Source organism: Echinops telfairi, unplaced genomic scaffold, assembly GCF_000313985.2.
Source record: "Echinops telfairi isolate 266 unplaced genomic scaffold, ASM31398v2 ScPeMD7_19;HRSCAF=73, whole genome shotgun sequence".
NCBI lineage: Eukaryota > Metazoa > Chordata > Mammalia > Afrosoricida > Tenrecidae > Echinops > Echinops telfairi.
In genome coordinates, this window is record NW_022103916.1 from 9,867,666 (window position 1) to 9,884,778 (window position 17,113).

The 17,113-nt window shown below is 37.5% G+C and overlaps 1 protein-coding gene and 1 pseudogene across 1 annotated transcript in view; one reads left to right on the plus strand and one right to left on the minus strand.

The window, feature by feature from the left end:
- Nucleotides 1–3,182: 3,182 nt before the first annotated feature.
- Nucleotides 3,183–17,113, minus strand: part of MAOA (monoamine oxidase A) — a gene marked incomplete at its 5' end in the record, with an annotated part of 55,546 nt that continues 41,615 nt past the window's right edge. Inside the window, 6 exons of the mRNA XM_004713227.2 lie at nt 3,183–3,575; nt 4,264–4,326; nt 4,514–4,625; nt 5,460–5,557; nt 6,567–6,624; nt 13,193–13,246. Of these exons, the coding sequence (XP_004713284.1) occupies nt 3,429–3,575; nt 4,264–4,326; nt 4,514–4,625; nt 5,460–5,557; nt 6,567–6,624; nt 13,193–13,246 (532 nt within the window). The remainder of the gene's footprint in view (nt 3,576–4,263; nt 4,327–4,513; nt 4,626–5,459; nt 5,558–6,566; nt 6,625–13,192; nt 13,247–17,113) is intronic.
- On the plus strand, nt 11,366–11,465 carry LOC115869014 (annotated as a pseudogene).

Here is a 17,113-nt window from a genome sequence, read left to right on the forward strand (position 1 = left end):
AGAAATGCAAACTTTTAAAAATAGCTTCCTTACCCCATAGGGACAGGTTCAGGGATGGTTCCACCCCATCTGTACAAGCAAAGTTCACAAGGTCTTTATTTGACAAAGTGACTTTCCATTTCCCTAAGTAGAGTGGCTACTGTGGTTGGTGCCTGCCCTAGATTCCCCAGTCCGTATTTCTGGTCTCAGTTTACACTTGCCACTCCTCACTAAGAACTGCCTTTGGTCATAGGGACCTGCTCCGTCACGGGATGGGATTCTTAGGGGATGACTAGTGAAAGGACCCAGGTAGCATAGCTCTTTGCCTCAAAGGAGGACGACTCTAAAGGTCGCTTCCAGCTCCCCATTAGGATCAACTGAAGCTTTAGCTCTAACTGTATCAGAAGTCGGCTTTTCTACCTTCCTTCCTTACCTACTGTCTTAGGTCTATTTCCTAAGCGTTTCTCCCAGTAAACCTTCTGTCCAGGCTCTGCATCTCAGAGTCTGCTTCCAAAGAACGCCACCCAAGTCAAGGACTTAACCAGAATACATAAAGGTTGAGTTTGCTATCGTGCTATCCCAATAGGCAAAAAGAGCACTGGCACCAAAATTCACAAAGCACTTCAATGCTGCCATGAAGAGAATCCTTAGATGTTACTTATTGCAACCCATTCTTCTTCCAGTTGGAGAAGATGAGGCAGAGAACCAAACTTATTTGCTCAAGGTGTCAATGCTACTTAGGTGGGAAAACCTGATAAAATCTAGATCTTCTGCCTATCTAGGCAGATGACAGTATTTTACCATTGAACTACTTCCCTGGAAACTATGGCAACATGTGAGAATCAGACCAGACTTGGAAGCCTATCCTCCATGGAAAATGCCAATTAAATTTCTGACCATTCACTGAACAGTTAAGGATGAAGCTGGGTGGTAGTATACTTTATTAAAAACAAAACAGGCCCATGAAAGCAGAATCTGAACGTCAATGGCAAACCACACACACATGTACACTCCTACATGTAACACTGGGGCACATCTCAGACTTAGACCATTGGGCACCAAGTTCACAATAAAAAAAATATGGCTCACAATCCTTCAGTATTTTTCTTTTATGTAGGAGCATAACTGTTATGACCCCAAAAAGTAATTCTAAGATTTGTTTTACTGTGGAAGGTGGCACATTCAACTTCCAGAACTGTGAAGTGGATGTCTTAACAGACCGCATCCTGTTAGTTTGTTAGGCAGACTTCGGTTTCTCTGGTATTTTCACATTGGAAAAAAGCACGTATGACGGGAGTTCTCCATTCCAATTTCATATCTAGATAGACCCATCTGGACTGGCCTTACTTTTGATACCAAATCTGTAGCTTAGCAGGACTGATCTAATTAGGATAGATTGATTTCCTAAGTTTGCGAGGACAGTAAATCACTGTTAAGTTCCTTTAAGACTTAGATATGTTAACAAACAGATTACTGTTAAACCTGTTAGTAATTCAGAAGTTTAAATCAGCATTTTTCTGAAGGTGTGTCAGGACTGAGTTAATCAGTAAGTGAATAGAAATAACTGAAACAGATTAGGAATGTTACTCACAGCACTTTGATAATATACAGCAATGCATGTACTGGATGGAGTGTGCCTAAGATATTACTCAAATCCCTATGTTAGCGAAAAACCCTGCTCTTTGCTCTTAAGGAGAGACAGTACCTTGGTAGACCTTAAGTCCTTTTACCAAAGTCTAGTGGCTTAATTTCAGACTTATGATAAAGTTAATAAAGCACTAAACTTGGTTGAACGGTTTCATCTGGCAATCATTAATTTCCATTAAACAAAAATAGGAAATTAGGTGGAGGTATTAGAGGATAATGGATATGAAATAAAATACTAGAAAAGGGAAACGTAGAAGCAGCAGTAGGCTCATCACTCATAATAATTTGGGGAAATTTAGTTCAGGTGCAAATACAATGGTCTCTCTCTATGATAAAAGTATAAAATAATTGAGGCACATAATGATTAACCTGAATAATAAAGATGAATATGAATATAGTATATTTAATAATGTGTGGAAATATTACCATTAAAATTTTTATTTAAAATTCTGAGCACAGCAAAGAGTAAACTTCAGTTATCTAGAAATTGCATTTAAAATGAAATGCCTCATTCATCAACAATGAAGGATAAGGTATTATTGCATATATACCATGTGTACCCAAATCTACTGAACCTTTTCAACTGCTTTGTTTGGTCACATCTGTGTTGATACTTTCCAGACATTTACACTACTGGAAAACGTTGTGGGTGAAACATTTGGATGGGATGGATTATATAGGACAGAGAATAAGACAAATTAAAACACAGCACCCTAATTTCCTTTCTGAAATTGATCATGTTAACAAATAACCATCAGAAATGTCTCATGTGTGCTTTAGTACTTGAGAGAAGAAATTGGTATGTTAATATTTTCTCAATGACATGTGAAATATCTGCCCACTTCTACTATGACCACTGGAAAAAACGAGGGGAACAAAATCCACAAGGAGAAAAAAAAAAAGAAATGAAAATGTCACAAGGAGCCTTTAGATAACTAAGGTCTACCAGGAATAAAAAAAAGAACCCTATTACAATGGGTGTAGAATGTTGCAATTGAAAATGAGGGAACTGATGTCTAGCCATAAAGAGAATATGGCCCTGCAGTGTCCCATGCAGACCCTAGTCAGAGAGGTCTCCTGGGGGGACAGTCCTGCCACTATTTTAGTCTGCTCACCTGGGGAGCTACTTAAAAGACACAGCAAGGCAATTTAAGCATTCTATCGTGGTAAACATTCTTTCCTTTGAAAAGCATACAAATAAGCCGATTCTAACACAGGATGTTTAGAAAATTTACAGGAATTATAAGTGGTCAGGAGATTCCCAAGGCCCACAAGATGTCCTCCTACTGTGGCTTGAGGGTGACACCCCCAAACCCACAAGTTCTTATGTACCATTCCCAGGTTCAAAGTGGGGTGTGTTCAACCCAGCAAGCTCTCAGCCTCCCAGCTCTGTACTTTTGCACTTCACACCATTTCCTAAGGATTAGAAAAACACTCACAGTCTGGGCCTTTAAACCTATTCAATCGCTATAGACAAAAAGCTCAATGCTTTATTTCTGAAATCATTAGGTATTCTATATTGACAGAGAAAAAACAGAACACTTTAACTTCAGGAATTGGAGCGATGCTGAAAGGTTTTATTCGATCAATCAACACAGGTTATTCCACACAGGCATGCAAGATGTAACTTGGTCTTACTGAAAAGAGTTAGGTGATTCTTTGGGCTGATTTTACTTTAACATGGATGGAAACTAAACGGATGGATTAAATCTAGGGCATTTAAAGATGGACCAATGAGCAGCTCTTGATTTTCCATTTGATTATGCCAGTGAAAAAGCAGCAGAAAGCATGAAGTTAATTCTTTAGGGTCTGTGTAGCATCTTGCACTTGTTTATCACAATCCACATGGCAGTTACTGATGCTGAAAACCCAATGAACTTCAGTAAGCCACTCACAGATGGTAGGTTCCTTTCCCAGAAGGAATGAGTGATTTCCACAGATGGTACATCCTAGGGGAGTAAACATTGAATTAGTAGAAATCTCCTGCATCGACAAGGAGGACTGAAACATCTGTAGAAATATGCAAAGGGATATCCCCTGCATAGCTGGGCTTATAGTTAAATCACAAGCAGGCAGAAGAGATATGAAATAGGAGTTTTATATGTGGCTACTGGTTTAAGCAAGGACGTCACTTTGAGGACTACAGTGCACTTGACCCAAGCCGTGGTCTTTTCAATTGCCTCATATACATGTGAAAGCTGGAAACTGAACAAGGAAGACCAAAGAAGAATCAATGCATGTGAATTGTGGTGCTGAAGAATATTGAAAGTACCTTGGACGGCTAAAAGGATAAACTGATGTGTCTTGGAAGATGTATGGCCAGAGTGCTCCTTAAATGCAAGCATGGTGAAACTTTGTCTTGCATACTATGGACATGTCACCAGCAGAGACCAACCCATAGAGGAGGATATTATGTTTAGTAAAGTAGAGAGGTAGTGAAAAAGAGGGAGGCCTTTAATGACATGGATTGACACCATGGCTGCAACAATAGGCTCAAACATGGAAACAACTGTGAGGCTGGCGCTGGACTGAGCAGTGTTTTTTGTTCTGTTGTACATAAGGTCACTATGAGTTGGATCCGACTGGGTGGCATGTAACAGTAACACTGGTCTATGGAGAAGGGGCCATCAATCATACCACTGAGTCAGGTTCATGGATCCAGATGTCTTTCTTTGCCACCTTCCCCAAAGAATTCAAGACCTGAAAGAAAGTGATCATATAGCATTATAAAATAAGATTCTATATTTTTGACCGATACAAGGCTCTGCTAGACATGAATGAGGTATGCAGGAATAGACAGATTCTATCAGGGTCAAGAACTAGAAAGACCATATTGTAGTAGCGGTGCTATGACTCAGAAGAAAGAGGGATTTGGCTTCCTCCTTACCTCTCTAGCTGCCCTTTCCCCGGCCTCTACTGCTCCTTCCATATATCCACTCCATTGTGTGGCTGTCTCGGTACCAGCGAAGTAAATCTTTCCCACAGGCTGGCGAATTATCCTTGATAGGGCCAGACAAATGTATCAATTACTGTTCTCTTTGATCACCCAGAAGACAGGGAAATTATTTTTGAAACATTTCAAAAGTTTAACCAACGGTGAAAATCTGCTTCCTGTATCCTGGGCCTGCACCCAAGGGTCTGAACTGTCAAGCCAAAGGGAATAAGGCTTGAGTGTTTCCAAGCCAGTCAGAATTGTAAATATAAGCATATGCATGAAGTCTATAATCATATTTATTTGCTGGGGATTTCCTATTAGATGTCCATTTTGTTCCCTACACTGGGCCAGGTCGTGTCCTGATGAGAACTGCATTTTTCATGAAATCACAGCTACCGACCCCAGCACTGGAAACCTTCCCAGTGTGGGAGAACCTGGAGGGGGAGTGGAGGCAGAGGAAGGAATAACTTTCACTTGTGGCAAAGAGGTATCTGAGGGTTTTAAAGTGTGTCTCCATTCAAACAACCTTTGTATCATACTGTTAGCGTCTATACATTTACCTGGGGGGCTGGATGAGAACAGAGAATTATGGACCGTCTTGGAAAAGATAATCAAGGGCTAGGTTGAATAGGCAACTGGACCATCTTACTTTCTTGGATGAGTCTTCTAACCTCTCTGCACACTAGCTTTCTGAAATCTTACAAGGTAAACATCCTTACCCCATCCATCTTCATCTCAACCTAATGTCACCCTTTTCTCCAATTCAGGAATTCTTACCCTTGTCTATTGCTGATCAGAAAACAGAAATGAGAGTATTTATACAATGTTCATTGAGTGTTGAAAATCTTTTAAGTTTGGTTCATGGCTTTTATTAGTTAGTCAAGTAGTTTGGTAGTACCTTCCATATTGTGTCATTATCCCAGGGGGAAAATAAGCCGTGTAGCAACCCCCGGAATATTGTTCCTCACACCAATTCTTCTCTTCATAGTGTACAGGCTGCAGGTGAGCAGGAAGACAATTTCAAGGGAAAAACATAAAATCATTCAACTCATTGAAAAGAAACATCATAGTACCAAGTAAGGGCCTTTATAAAATACCAAGTGATAAGAGGGGGCAGAATTTTATTTTCTTCAACCTCTTGTGTAGAAGAGAAACAAAGTATACCATTATCTGGAAGAGAGGACACTTCTATTCAGACTATAAAGCCTTTAGACAGAAACAAGAAGTCCCATGAACAAAATGTACTTCCCCATCTATCCAGAAATCACTCCTGGGGAAAGGGGTGGGGATGGGGAGTGGGGAAAAGGAAATAGAAATTAAGCACTTCTCTAAGCTGGGAAAATGAATGAAGGTAATCCTGCTTAAAAGTGAGCAAAATGAAAAATGTTTCCTAAAGGACATTGAGAGTCTTCTTTCATTTCCCTAACATATTTTGAAGGTTTATTATTTGAATGGTTCATAGATAATGCCCTGAAACGGCCCCACAGCCATCTAGTAGGCTCTTTAGAATTAACTTCATTCTCATAATTTCTTTCAGTAGTGAAATGAAAACAGTTAAATTCCTTAAATGGGCTGTGAACTGAGTCTACAGAGGGAAAAATAAATTAGATTCAGTCCATCTTGTCATGGTCTATGTGCCTTCAAGAGCGAATGATATTGTATCTGGGGTTTTATTTTGCAGCTGGAAGTTGACACTGACAGGAGGGCAAATTCTCTGTTTGGGGGACTCAACTTACCACCCTTGAGATAATAAATACAGCTCCAAACACTAATTACAATTGCCTGCAGGTTATCCGGTTATCATGCTATCCCAATGGAACCTCATCATCAGAAACTAGGTGCATGTCATCAGCCTTTTACAATAGCTGCAGTTAAACCTTCAATTTAAGCATATTCAGTCAGACCCTCTTCGTAAGGTAGATGATCAGGAAACCAGACACTTGTCTTACTTTACCACTTCAAGCAGACTAGAATCTATTAGTGAGTAAAACTGCCAGTTTCTTACATGCAGGGCTTCCTGAGATCCTAGAACTTTGGCATACAGTTCACAGATCTTCCTCTTTCTGTGAGAAAGAATAGCAAGATATAAATGTTAACGAAATAATAGAGCACATACACTGCCACAGAACAAATTTATTGAGGAAAATTTTAAATTAATGGCCTTCTAATTACACAAAACCTCCCGTTGCACATATTTCTGCACTCAAATTAACCCTGTATGATTTTTCAGTCAATGATTTGATTATTTTTTATATTATGCCTCTTCCACTACCCAATGTGATATCAGATATTGATATTTATCTGATATTGATATCAGATAAAGGAGATGAAATAAACTTAGTTTTAAGAATTAATTCTAAGTCACTTTCTCAAATCTGTAGATTCCAAGGAATTTTATAAACGTACAGTACATATGAAGGTGAGAGTCTTTAAAATACCCTAAAACTAATTCTCAATATGAAGGGGCTTCAAAAAGTTCTTGGAATATGTTCCTAATAGGACATTTTTGATTGAGTATCGATCCAGCCACATGTTATAGACAACTGGGACGTTTAGACTCTTTTTCCAAGGTGCATCCTACATAGGCCACACAGAAAGGTCTGATTTAGAAACTTCACTAAGCAAACTGGACTTTACTTTAAACACACTTGTAGCAGATTAAAGGAACTGAAATACTCCATTGGACTTAAGGCTGAAAAGCCCTAGTGTGAGAAAAAGCAGATGATTACTACTATCCCAAGGGTATGGATTTGGAAGTCATTGAACTTTGGTTCGGATCTCTTGCATTGAGGGTGTTCAATAAATGACACATATATCTGTTATTTTCATGCTCTTTGTTTTTTGTATGATATATCATAGTCCAGCAGTCATGGTTCTACATTTATGAATGAGCATTATTAAATGTTTTACCCTATCTCCAACCTTCAAATGTTTGTGTAAACATTAAGTTTTTAATCTATACAAGCCAACAATCCATGTATTTTAGACTAAAAAACTGTCCTATACATACTTTTTTTCATCTTTTCTCAACAGTATTTTAAATTCTGTACCACTGGTTAAATATGCATTGGGCTGCTAACTGCCATGCTAGCAGTTTAAAACTACCAGCTGCTCTGAGGGAGAAAGATGGAGCTTTCTACTCCCATAAAGCATTACAGGCTTGGACACTAACAGAGCATGCCCACCCTGTCCTATAGGGTCACTATGAGTTGGCATTGACTCAGTGGCAGTGAGCCTTTGACAACAATGTCTCTCATGTAGGCCAGGAGCATATGTAAACCATAGATAATAAGAATGGATCCGGGGCTTCTATTTAACCGTAGCCCTATTCTAAGAACAATGTGTTCTTATGACATGGCCCTACTCAATACTTGTCCTCATGAAGAGAATACTAAAAATATGGGTGCTATTGCAAAGTGTGGTGAAGAATTTGGATTGTACCAGACTATAAGAAAAAATGGCATCTTGGGCCTTAAAGAGTTGTCTTAAAACAAGTAGTTGTCTAAATGAAGTGTCAGCGAAGTCCACATGGAAGCAACACACCAGCCTGTGTGATCCAAGGAATGTAAATAATAAAATCCAAGAGCAGAGGAGGAAACCTTATTAGAAATTCAATTCTGAAAACTGGATTTGCAGAATGCTATAGATGACAGTGAAAGCCCAAAATCCACTTGCACAGTCCTCCTGAGGGTTAAGATTCTGGGGAATCTCCCGTGACTATTGGCAAGGGATGTGAACAGCATTGCTATTAGACAGAGTGGATGAAATAGCCTTATTATCAGAGTGAATTGGGTAGTGAATCATGCAGATGTAGTTAGGTTAAGCTGTAATACCTTATCATTTGTTCTCTCTTTGGAACCATTTTAAATTTGTTCTATATATTTTTTAATTCTTTTCTTTTTGACTGAGCTTTTCCGTTTTATTTGGAGCTTTTGGGGGGTATGTTTTTCCTTATATGAAATCCAGAATAGGTAAATTTATAGATAGTAACTGGATTAATAGTTTCTTAAGGTTATGGCAGGGGATGTTGGTGAGAAATGGGGAGCTAATAATGAATTCACGAATGAAGTAAATATTGTAAAATTGTGGTGATGATTGCACAATTCTTTTTAATATATTTAACCATTTAATTGTGTGATGTGTGGATTATATGTCAGTAAAACTGCTAAAAAAATTTTTAAAAAGATTTATAGCCTGGGAAATCCTATATATAGGGTTACTGTAAGTCAGAATTGACTCAATAACTGATTTTGTTTCACTTGACCTACTAGTTCACTACATAAATAGATGTAATTGATATGTTTTGCTTTTGTAAAGTGAGTTGCATAGTGAGTTTTTAATTATATCATGCAAGCACATTAAAAAATGGAGACAAATTACCAATGGAATCACTTCCTTAACTAACATGAATTCTAAGATTTATAATCATCATTGGCTTTAGATTCTCTAAGAGGTTTAAGTTGGTCTGTGTCAGCTCATCTGTCCTGCTTTTAAAATGTTGGAAATAAAACATTTCCTTAAATGAAAAAAAAAAGTTCATGGAAAAATAGAGTTAAAAGATAATGGAATTTTTCCTTGAATTTTTTGAAGCTCCCACATATCTACGAACATCCTAAGCTCATTCAATCTTTTAAACACAGGGTCCAATATATCATGCTGGGAGAGGACTTAGGTCAACACAGTTTAGTAATTTTAAAAACCGTTTTATTGGCACATATATCACATATCATAGAATTCACTAGTTCAACCATATCAAGAAGTTTAATAATCTTGCACTTGACAGAATGGTCTCTGGAGCACAATACCCCAAAGGGCATTCAGTTGAGGGGTAGATGTTAGGTGATGCTACCTTGAACACAGTCTTTGCTGCTTCTCCTCATTCATCATTTAAATAGTAGCACAGAACAGACACATATTGGGTCTTAAACATCAGTATCTTATCTAAGCTCTTTTTTTCTTGCTTTATTTTATTTTATTTTTTAATCATTTTATTGGGGCTCATACAATTCATCACAATCCATGCATCCATGCATACATCAATTGTGTAAAGTACACTTATATATTTGTTGCCCTCATCATTCTCGAAATTCGCTTTCCACTTGGGTTCCTGGAATTAGCTCCTCATTTTCCTTTTTTCCCTCCCGCTCCCCCCTCCCTCATGAACCCTTAATAATTTATAAATTATTATTATATCTTGTCTTACACTGTCTGGCGTCTCCCTTCACCCACCCTTCTGTTGCCCAACCCCCAGAGAGGAGGTTATATGTAGATGATCAATTCCTCCTTTCTACACCCCCTTTCCTCCAGGTATCGCCACTGTCACCACTGGTCCTGAGGGGTTCATCTGTCCTAGATTCCCTGTGTTTCCCATTCCCATCTTGAAACAAGATACACCTTAAACTCACAACCCCTCCCCACCCCCTCTATCCCATTCTCTCTCTCCTGTGTGTCTGTGTGTTATGAAGTTTTATTTTAGCCTAGTTGAATTAGGGGTGGGGAAGTTGGGACAATTACTCTTGGTTAAAAATGTTCTAATTCATTGAAATCATCTGTTTCAGAAATTAATGGTTCTATTATTTCCAGATTAGTTTGAACAGGTTCACACTGATCTAGTTATAATATAGACTTTTCATACTTACTTTCTTCAGTCTTAATATAGTTTAAATATCAAAAGTGCTCCAAAATATTTGTTAAAGGCTAATATTTGCTAAAAAAAAGTGGCAAAGGTTTAATTTAAATCTGTAAACAAGGATAAAGCTGGAAAAGAAGGCTAACAAATGTGCAGGGGGAGGGGAATCAAGCTTATTAGAAATAAAATAAATATGTTTAAGAATGTAAAGTTTTATGTTGACAATTATATTAGCAAATGTTTTTAAAGCATTGCTTCAATTTCTCTAACTAATATAGAACAGAGTATGATCATATAATTTTACCCAAATCTTCACTTAATTTCCATAACTTGCAGAAATTCTTAAGGATAGAGAAATAATATGTTAGGAGAAGGAAATGAAATTATAAAGTGTTGATTACTGCTACAATCTTATTGTGAAAGGTTTTAAGGGAGAGACAGCTGCTACTCTTGATACACTATCACACAACTTTCTTAGGGTTTAGTATTCTGAATATCCTGCACATAGCAGCTGTGTAGCAAATACCTGTGAAATCAAAATCCATCTCTGGCCTAGTATGGTACTCTTTTTCCTACACTACAGTGAGATGACTGACTCTAACCTACTATATATGGGTATTAGAGGAATCATTAAAAGATGTGAATCAATTAGAAAATAAAATTATTAATAATCATTCTAAAAAGCTTAATGATGCTAAACTTATTTGCATATGGTCATGAAGTGTTTATTAAAAACAGCCTAAGCCTAAAATGCAATCAATATTTACCTATACTATATTTAATTTTTCATTCACAAATAGTAAAACCAGTTACCATATAATAGAAATATAAGTCAATATTTAATATATTTAACAATATCAGGTAAGTCAAGGGCAAGTTTACACAAATATGTCAAGAAATCATTTTCCCTTTCCCTTTAAAATCCAAGTTTTGAAAAAGATACATAAAGGAAGGATTTTGGAGCAATGCATTAGTTGATTAGATTGACTCTGAAAATACAACAACGTATTTTGTACAAGGACCAAAAAGGGTCACCATGCAAATACTCCAAGGTTGAATTTACCATTGTCTCTAAATCTTATCACAAGTCCCTTAAAAGGTTATTAACAAATAAAAATATTCAGACTCAATCCCATAATCTACAAAAAATGTATTTTCAAAATTTCCTTTGGGTCCTTGCTTTGGCAGTGCCAAATAAAACTGAAATCACACGGAAAAGATTAGCATGACTCCTGAACAGGGATGACATACACATTCATGGTGTTCCATAGTTTTAAAAGGAAAAGAAAAATGGGCAAAGAGTATATAAAAGGACAATTTGAAGTTACTGAAGTGGAAAATTAACATATGAAAAAGACCTTAATTTCTCTAGCAATCTAGGGAATACAAACTTAAAAGGAATATAAAGTACAGATTTTTCTCATTAGAAAACAAAAGCGTCCTTGGGAGATTCTGATGAAGTCAATTCTGGGAACTGCTGCTATGTCATACTGAGAGTTCTAAGAGCTTTTGAGAAGTTCGGGATACTGTGTAGAATCATAACCAGTGTCTATATCCAGGCTGGTATTTACTTTACTGTTAAATGCAGACAATACAAAAGAAAATGTCAAGTTTGAAGTGATGCAAAGAAAGCATGTGCATGAGAGGGGGACACGGCTTTGCAACAATTCAGCAGTGGATCCTCAGACAAACCACTCCCTGTCCACAAATTCCTCCTCTGTTGTGTGAGTAGGCGAGCATTAAGACAGTTCCCTTCCTGACATCTAGTCCCACAGCAGCTGGAAAAACAAATCTATGTGCAAATGTGGGAACTGGTTCTGTAGTCTTTTCCTGACTTGCAAAATCATCAAAGTAACTATCAAGGCAAGGGCCTGCTAATACATTTGCTATCTAACTTACTTCAAATGTTTTTATTGTCTTCTATTTTATTTATTTCTTGCTCTGGTCTTTATTATTTCCTTTCTTTTGGCAACTATGGACTTCTTTTCCTGCTCTTTATTACTTTCTTTTTTGGTACGACTAAGACCTTGGTGCTTTCTTCTTTTCTGATTTGTACCTTTATTTCTGTAAATACTGCTCTAAACAATGCTTATGCTGAGCCACAAAGGTTTTGGTATGTTGTGCTTTCATTCTCCTTTGAGTCTAGGAATTTCTAAGTTTCGCTTTCAATTTTTTTAATTACTCAATAGCTTTATGGTAAAATGTTTCTCAGTTTCCATAGTATTTTCTTTGTTTAGTTATTGATTTCTAGTTTTACATTATTATGAGCAGAGAAAATGTGTTGTACCCTTTCTATTAGGAGCCAAGTACATTAACCGTTTACATCACCAGGGACTCTTGGGTATATTAATATTCTTCAAAAGTTAACTCACAAAGCATTTAGGGTTTACTCTAAACTAGGAAAGGCCTGGAACTTCCCAGAGACATTGCTCCCACAACTAAATAACTCTGATGGTAAAAGACTTACCCTACCAAGTACGAGTTTCTTCTGTTGAAGTTTTAGAAGACACAATAGGACAAATACAGTAGGACAGAAAGAAAGGAGAAATGAAAGAAAAGTCCTATTCCTAAAATAACTGCCTTAGACTAGGAAGGTCTCACGAAAGGGAATACTAATGATCTGACCTAGATAATAAGTGAAATGTACTTTAATGTGCACAAGCTGATACAAGGTAAAACACCCTAGACAGGTATGCTTAGAAACCATACACATCAAAGAACTTTCCAAAGTTATATGGACTAGAAGGGGAAGCTCTTCCACCACCTGAATTTTCTCCATCTTGCAGAGAAACTCAACCTCCCAACCATTGTAAAACGAACACAAATATGTAAAATCAAATTAATATGTGCTTATGGATCAAAAGAGTCACAGCAAAATACAAAGATATTTTTGTTGTGACTTTGAGGGTATTAATTATTGGGTTTCTTATAATGCTATTAGTACCATACACAGAATATCAAACTAACGTTTCATTTATTTTTCAGATGTAAGGTCTTCTTACCTTATTTCCTTCGAGTATTTGGCAAACCGATGGGCTTTTCTCGCAAGAATAAACCTGGAGAGAAATTACATTCGAAATGTCAGTTTAGAGATGCAAATCTAAGAGTTTCCCCTTTTCTCTGAAGTATGTTTGCCTCAATCTACTCGGTATTAATGAACTCTCCCCTAGCCCAGACAGTATTGCCTTCTCCAAGAGCAAATCCATGTTGTCTTCAGTCTGCTTCTATGTCTGAAATCTCCGTTGTGCTATGAGATACCTCCTAGTCTATATTGTATCACGTATAGTGTGTATCCCCCAAATGTAGTGTGTCCCCAAAATGTAGCACAATTTTTGGCATACAATAGGAAACAAAATGTGGAATGATTGAATGCTGCAATTTTTGTCCTCTGACAGATACTTGATAGAAACCGCAAAGACTGACATTTATGTGCACGCCTATAATGGATGCCAGGTATGCCAACCAGATACACCTTCAGGACCAAGGTAATCAGCACCATTCGATGAAAACGGAATTCTTCCCTGATAAGTGAATGCTGCAGTGAAGAAATGCCTTGCAGAAGTTCCCACCCTTTATCAGTGGTGGTCCTCATTCACTGATTGGCCCTGGGGTAGAGTACGGGTACCCAAAGGCTAGCCTTTTTTCTTTCTGAAGAGTCATACTAGCTCCAGCCTTCTTCATGGGACAGTGAAGGTCTTTCTTGAGACAATAGTATCTAACTTCTTCCTCTGCCCCATCTTGCTTCACCAACGCGCCGCCCCATGAGCACTTCGCAGTAAACCTACTGCACGCTAATCCCTACCTCAGAGTCCACTTACTGGGAAAATGAATGAGCACAATCCACAAATACAGTAACTCAGCACAACTCAGTGATAATCAGCTTGCATACTTTTAATCAAATGTTGCTGTTATATGTTGTTGTGTCAGTTCTGACTTGTGACTCAATGCACAAAATAACAATACTGTCCAGTCCTGTCCCACCCTCATAATCATTCTTAAATCTGGCCACTAAGCCAATCCAGCTTGTTGAAGGTGTTTCTCTTTTTTACTGATCCTCTACTTCACTGTTGAGCATGATGTCCATCCTCCAGGGACTGGTCCCTCCTGATAACATGTCCAGAGTACACGAAACTATGGTATGTCTCAACATTATCTCTCTCTTTTTTGTTTGTTTGTTTTCCCATGATCTCTTTTAAGGAACATGCTGGTTGTACTTCTTTCGAGACAGATTTGTTCATTTTCTTGGAAATCTATGGTATATCAATATTTTTTGCCAGCATCATCATTCAAAGTATCAATACTTCTTTGGTCTTTTACATTCCTTGTCCAGCTTTTGTATACACACAGGGCGAATGAAACACATCAAGGCATGAGTGAAGAGTACTTTAGTCCTCAAAGGTTCATCTTTGCTTCCTAGGATTTTAAAAACATCTTACAGGATATTTGTCCAATGCAATATGTATAATTTGATTTCCTGATTGCTGATTCAAGGGATGTTGATGGTGGATCCAAGTAAAATAAAAACCTTGGCAACTCCAATCTTTCCTCCATTTATCATGATATGGCTTATTGGTCCATTTGTGAGGATTTTCTTTTATCATGAGGCTATAGTCTTTGATATTCAACAGTAAGTGCTTCAGGTCCTTTTCACATTCAGCAAACCAAGTTGGATCATATGCATGTCACAGGTTGTTCATGAGTCGTTTCTCCACTCTTGATGCCACATTCTTCTGTACATATCATACATTTCAGCTTGTTGGGTTATTTTCTCAGTATACAGTTTGACTAAGTATGGTGAAAAGTATGATGCATCAATTCTGATGTACACCTTTCCTAATTTTACACCACTGAGGATCCCTATTGTCCCTTATTCAGTTCAAATGGCTGTCTTTTGGTCTAGTTGGTGGGCAAGGAAGCTGTCTTCCAAAATATTTAACTTAGATCATTGAGTATTTCTAGACAAGTTTGCATCTGATTGCGGAAGCATCTCAATGTGTATTTTGTCCATGCCTAAACCAAATAAAACCTACTGCCTGCCATCAAGTTGATTCTGACTCATACCAGCCATATGGAATAGAGTGGAACTGCCTCCTTTGGGTTTCTGAGATCAAAAATCTTTGGAGGCTCAAGAGCAGATAGTCTCATTTTCCCCTGTAGAATGGCTAGGGATGCAAAGCGGGGAGCAAATCCTGAAGCCTTGGTTTGGGCCAATGCCCTCAGTTCAGTTTGGACGTCTTTCTTCAATACCATTGATTCTAGATCAAATGCTACCTCCTAAAGTGGTTGAATGTTGAAGGTACATTTTTTTTTTTTGCAACTCAAGGTTTGATTGTGTTCAGTTCTTTCAGTCCCAGAAAAGTGGAGCATGTTTTTCTTCTTTGGGTTTCTAACTCCAGGTTTTTTGGACATTTCATTATAGTACTAAACTTCATCACCATGAACTACCCCTTTGACGTTTTCTGAACGGTTCTCTGACTCCATCATTTCTTCATTGCTTTTGCACTACTCTACACTCAAAAGCAAGTTTCAGAAACTCTTGTAAAAATGATGTTACTAACTGCATGTACATTTCAAATAACTTCGTTGTAACATGCAGTCTTTATACTGATAATACAAAGCTTTCAAAAACTCCAAATGAGCTAACAGCGAATGAGATGATTTTTCAATTAAAAAAATTTTAAAACTGTATTCATTTTACCTAGATTAAAAAGATGAGAATTCCAGGACTGAAAATATGAGGGAGTTTGACAACAATTGTGTAAAAATGGAATTATAAGATAACAAAATCTCTCCATAAATATTTTTAAGCCCCCTCACACATGGCTGAAAATAAACACCTCCCGTCCTTCTCCCTATCCCTCCTTTCTTGCCTCAATGAACTTCTTAATTTGATTGTTAATTCCTTTATGGCAATTATTTGAAACTATTATTTGACTATTATTATTTGATCATTCTAGGATGCAAAAATATAAAAGGTATCTGTCCCAACCCAGGGAAAAGTATTTTAGAAGCTGTAGATTATTGATTTAAGAACTTTTTGAAAATTGTACGTTATGGGATATACACAGCATTGGGTAAATCTGCTGAACAACACTTCTTTAAAGTGTTAAAACACAAGGAAGTTACTTTGAGACCTTTATAAAGTGCACCTGACCCAAGCCATGGTATTTTCAATCTCATGTGCATGTGAACACTGAATGCTGAATAAGGAAAACTGAAGACAAATAGATACATTTGAATTATGCTGCTGCCGAAGAATACTGGAAGTGTCGCACACTTGACAATAGGGATCAACACAGAGGCTACAACGATGGATTGAAATGTAAGAATCCTTGTGAAGATGACACAGGATTGAGAGGTGTTTTGTTCTGTTATGCATGGGGTCACTGTGAGTTGGAACCAACTCGATGGCACCTAACAACAACAAATGGGATACACTCATAACTTCGCTTTATCCAACATGTAACATTAACGTTTGCTACTAGTTAGTTTAGTTAAAGCGAGGTCTATATATACAAGGAACCCTGGTGGTGTAGTGGATTAAGCATTGGGCTACTAATAGGAAGGTTAGAAGTTTGAAACCAAAAGCTGCTCTTCAGGAGAAAGATGAATTTTCTATTCCTCTAAAGAGTTACAGCTCAGAAATCGAAAGGCAATTCTATCCTGTCCTATAAGGTCAAGCTACGTCTGCCAGATCTCAAACTACAAACAGCATAACATCTTTAAATATATATACAGCTTTGGATAAAATGTTCTTTAACTTTCTTTGAGGTTTTATTGAGGAAATTCACACCCTAGCTTTGTGCTGGGTACATGTCACGGTTTTTAAAAAATCATTTTATTAGGGCTCATACAGCTCTTATCACAACCCATACATACATCAATTGTGTAAAGCACATTTGTACATTCATTGCCCTCATCAT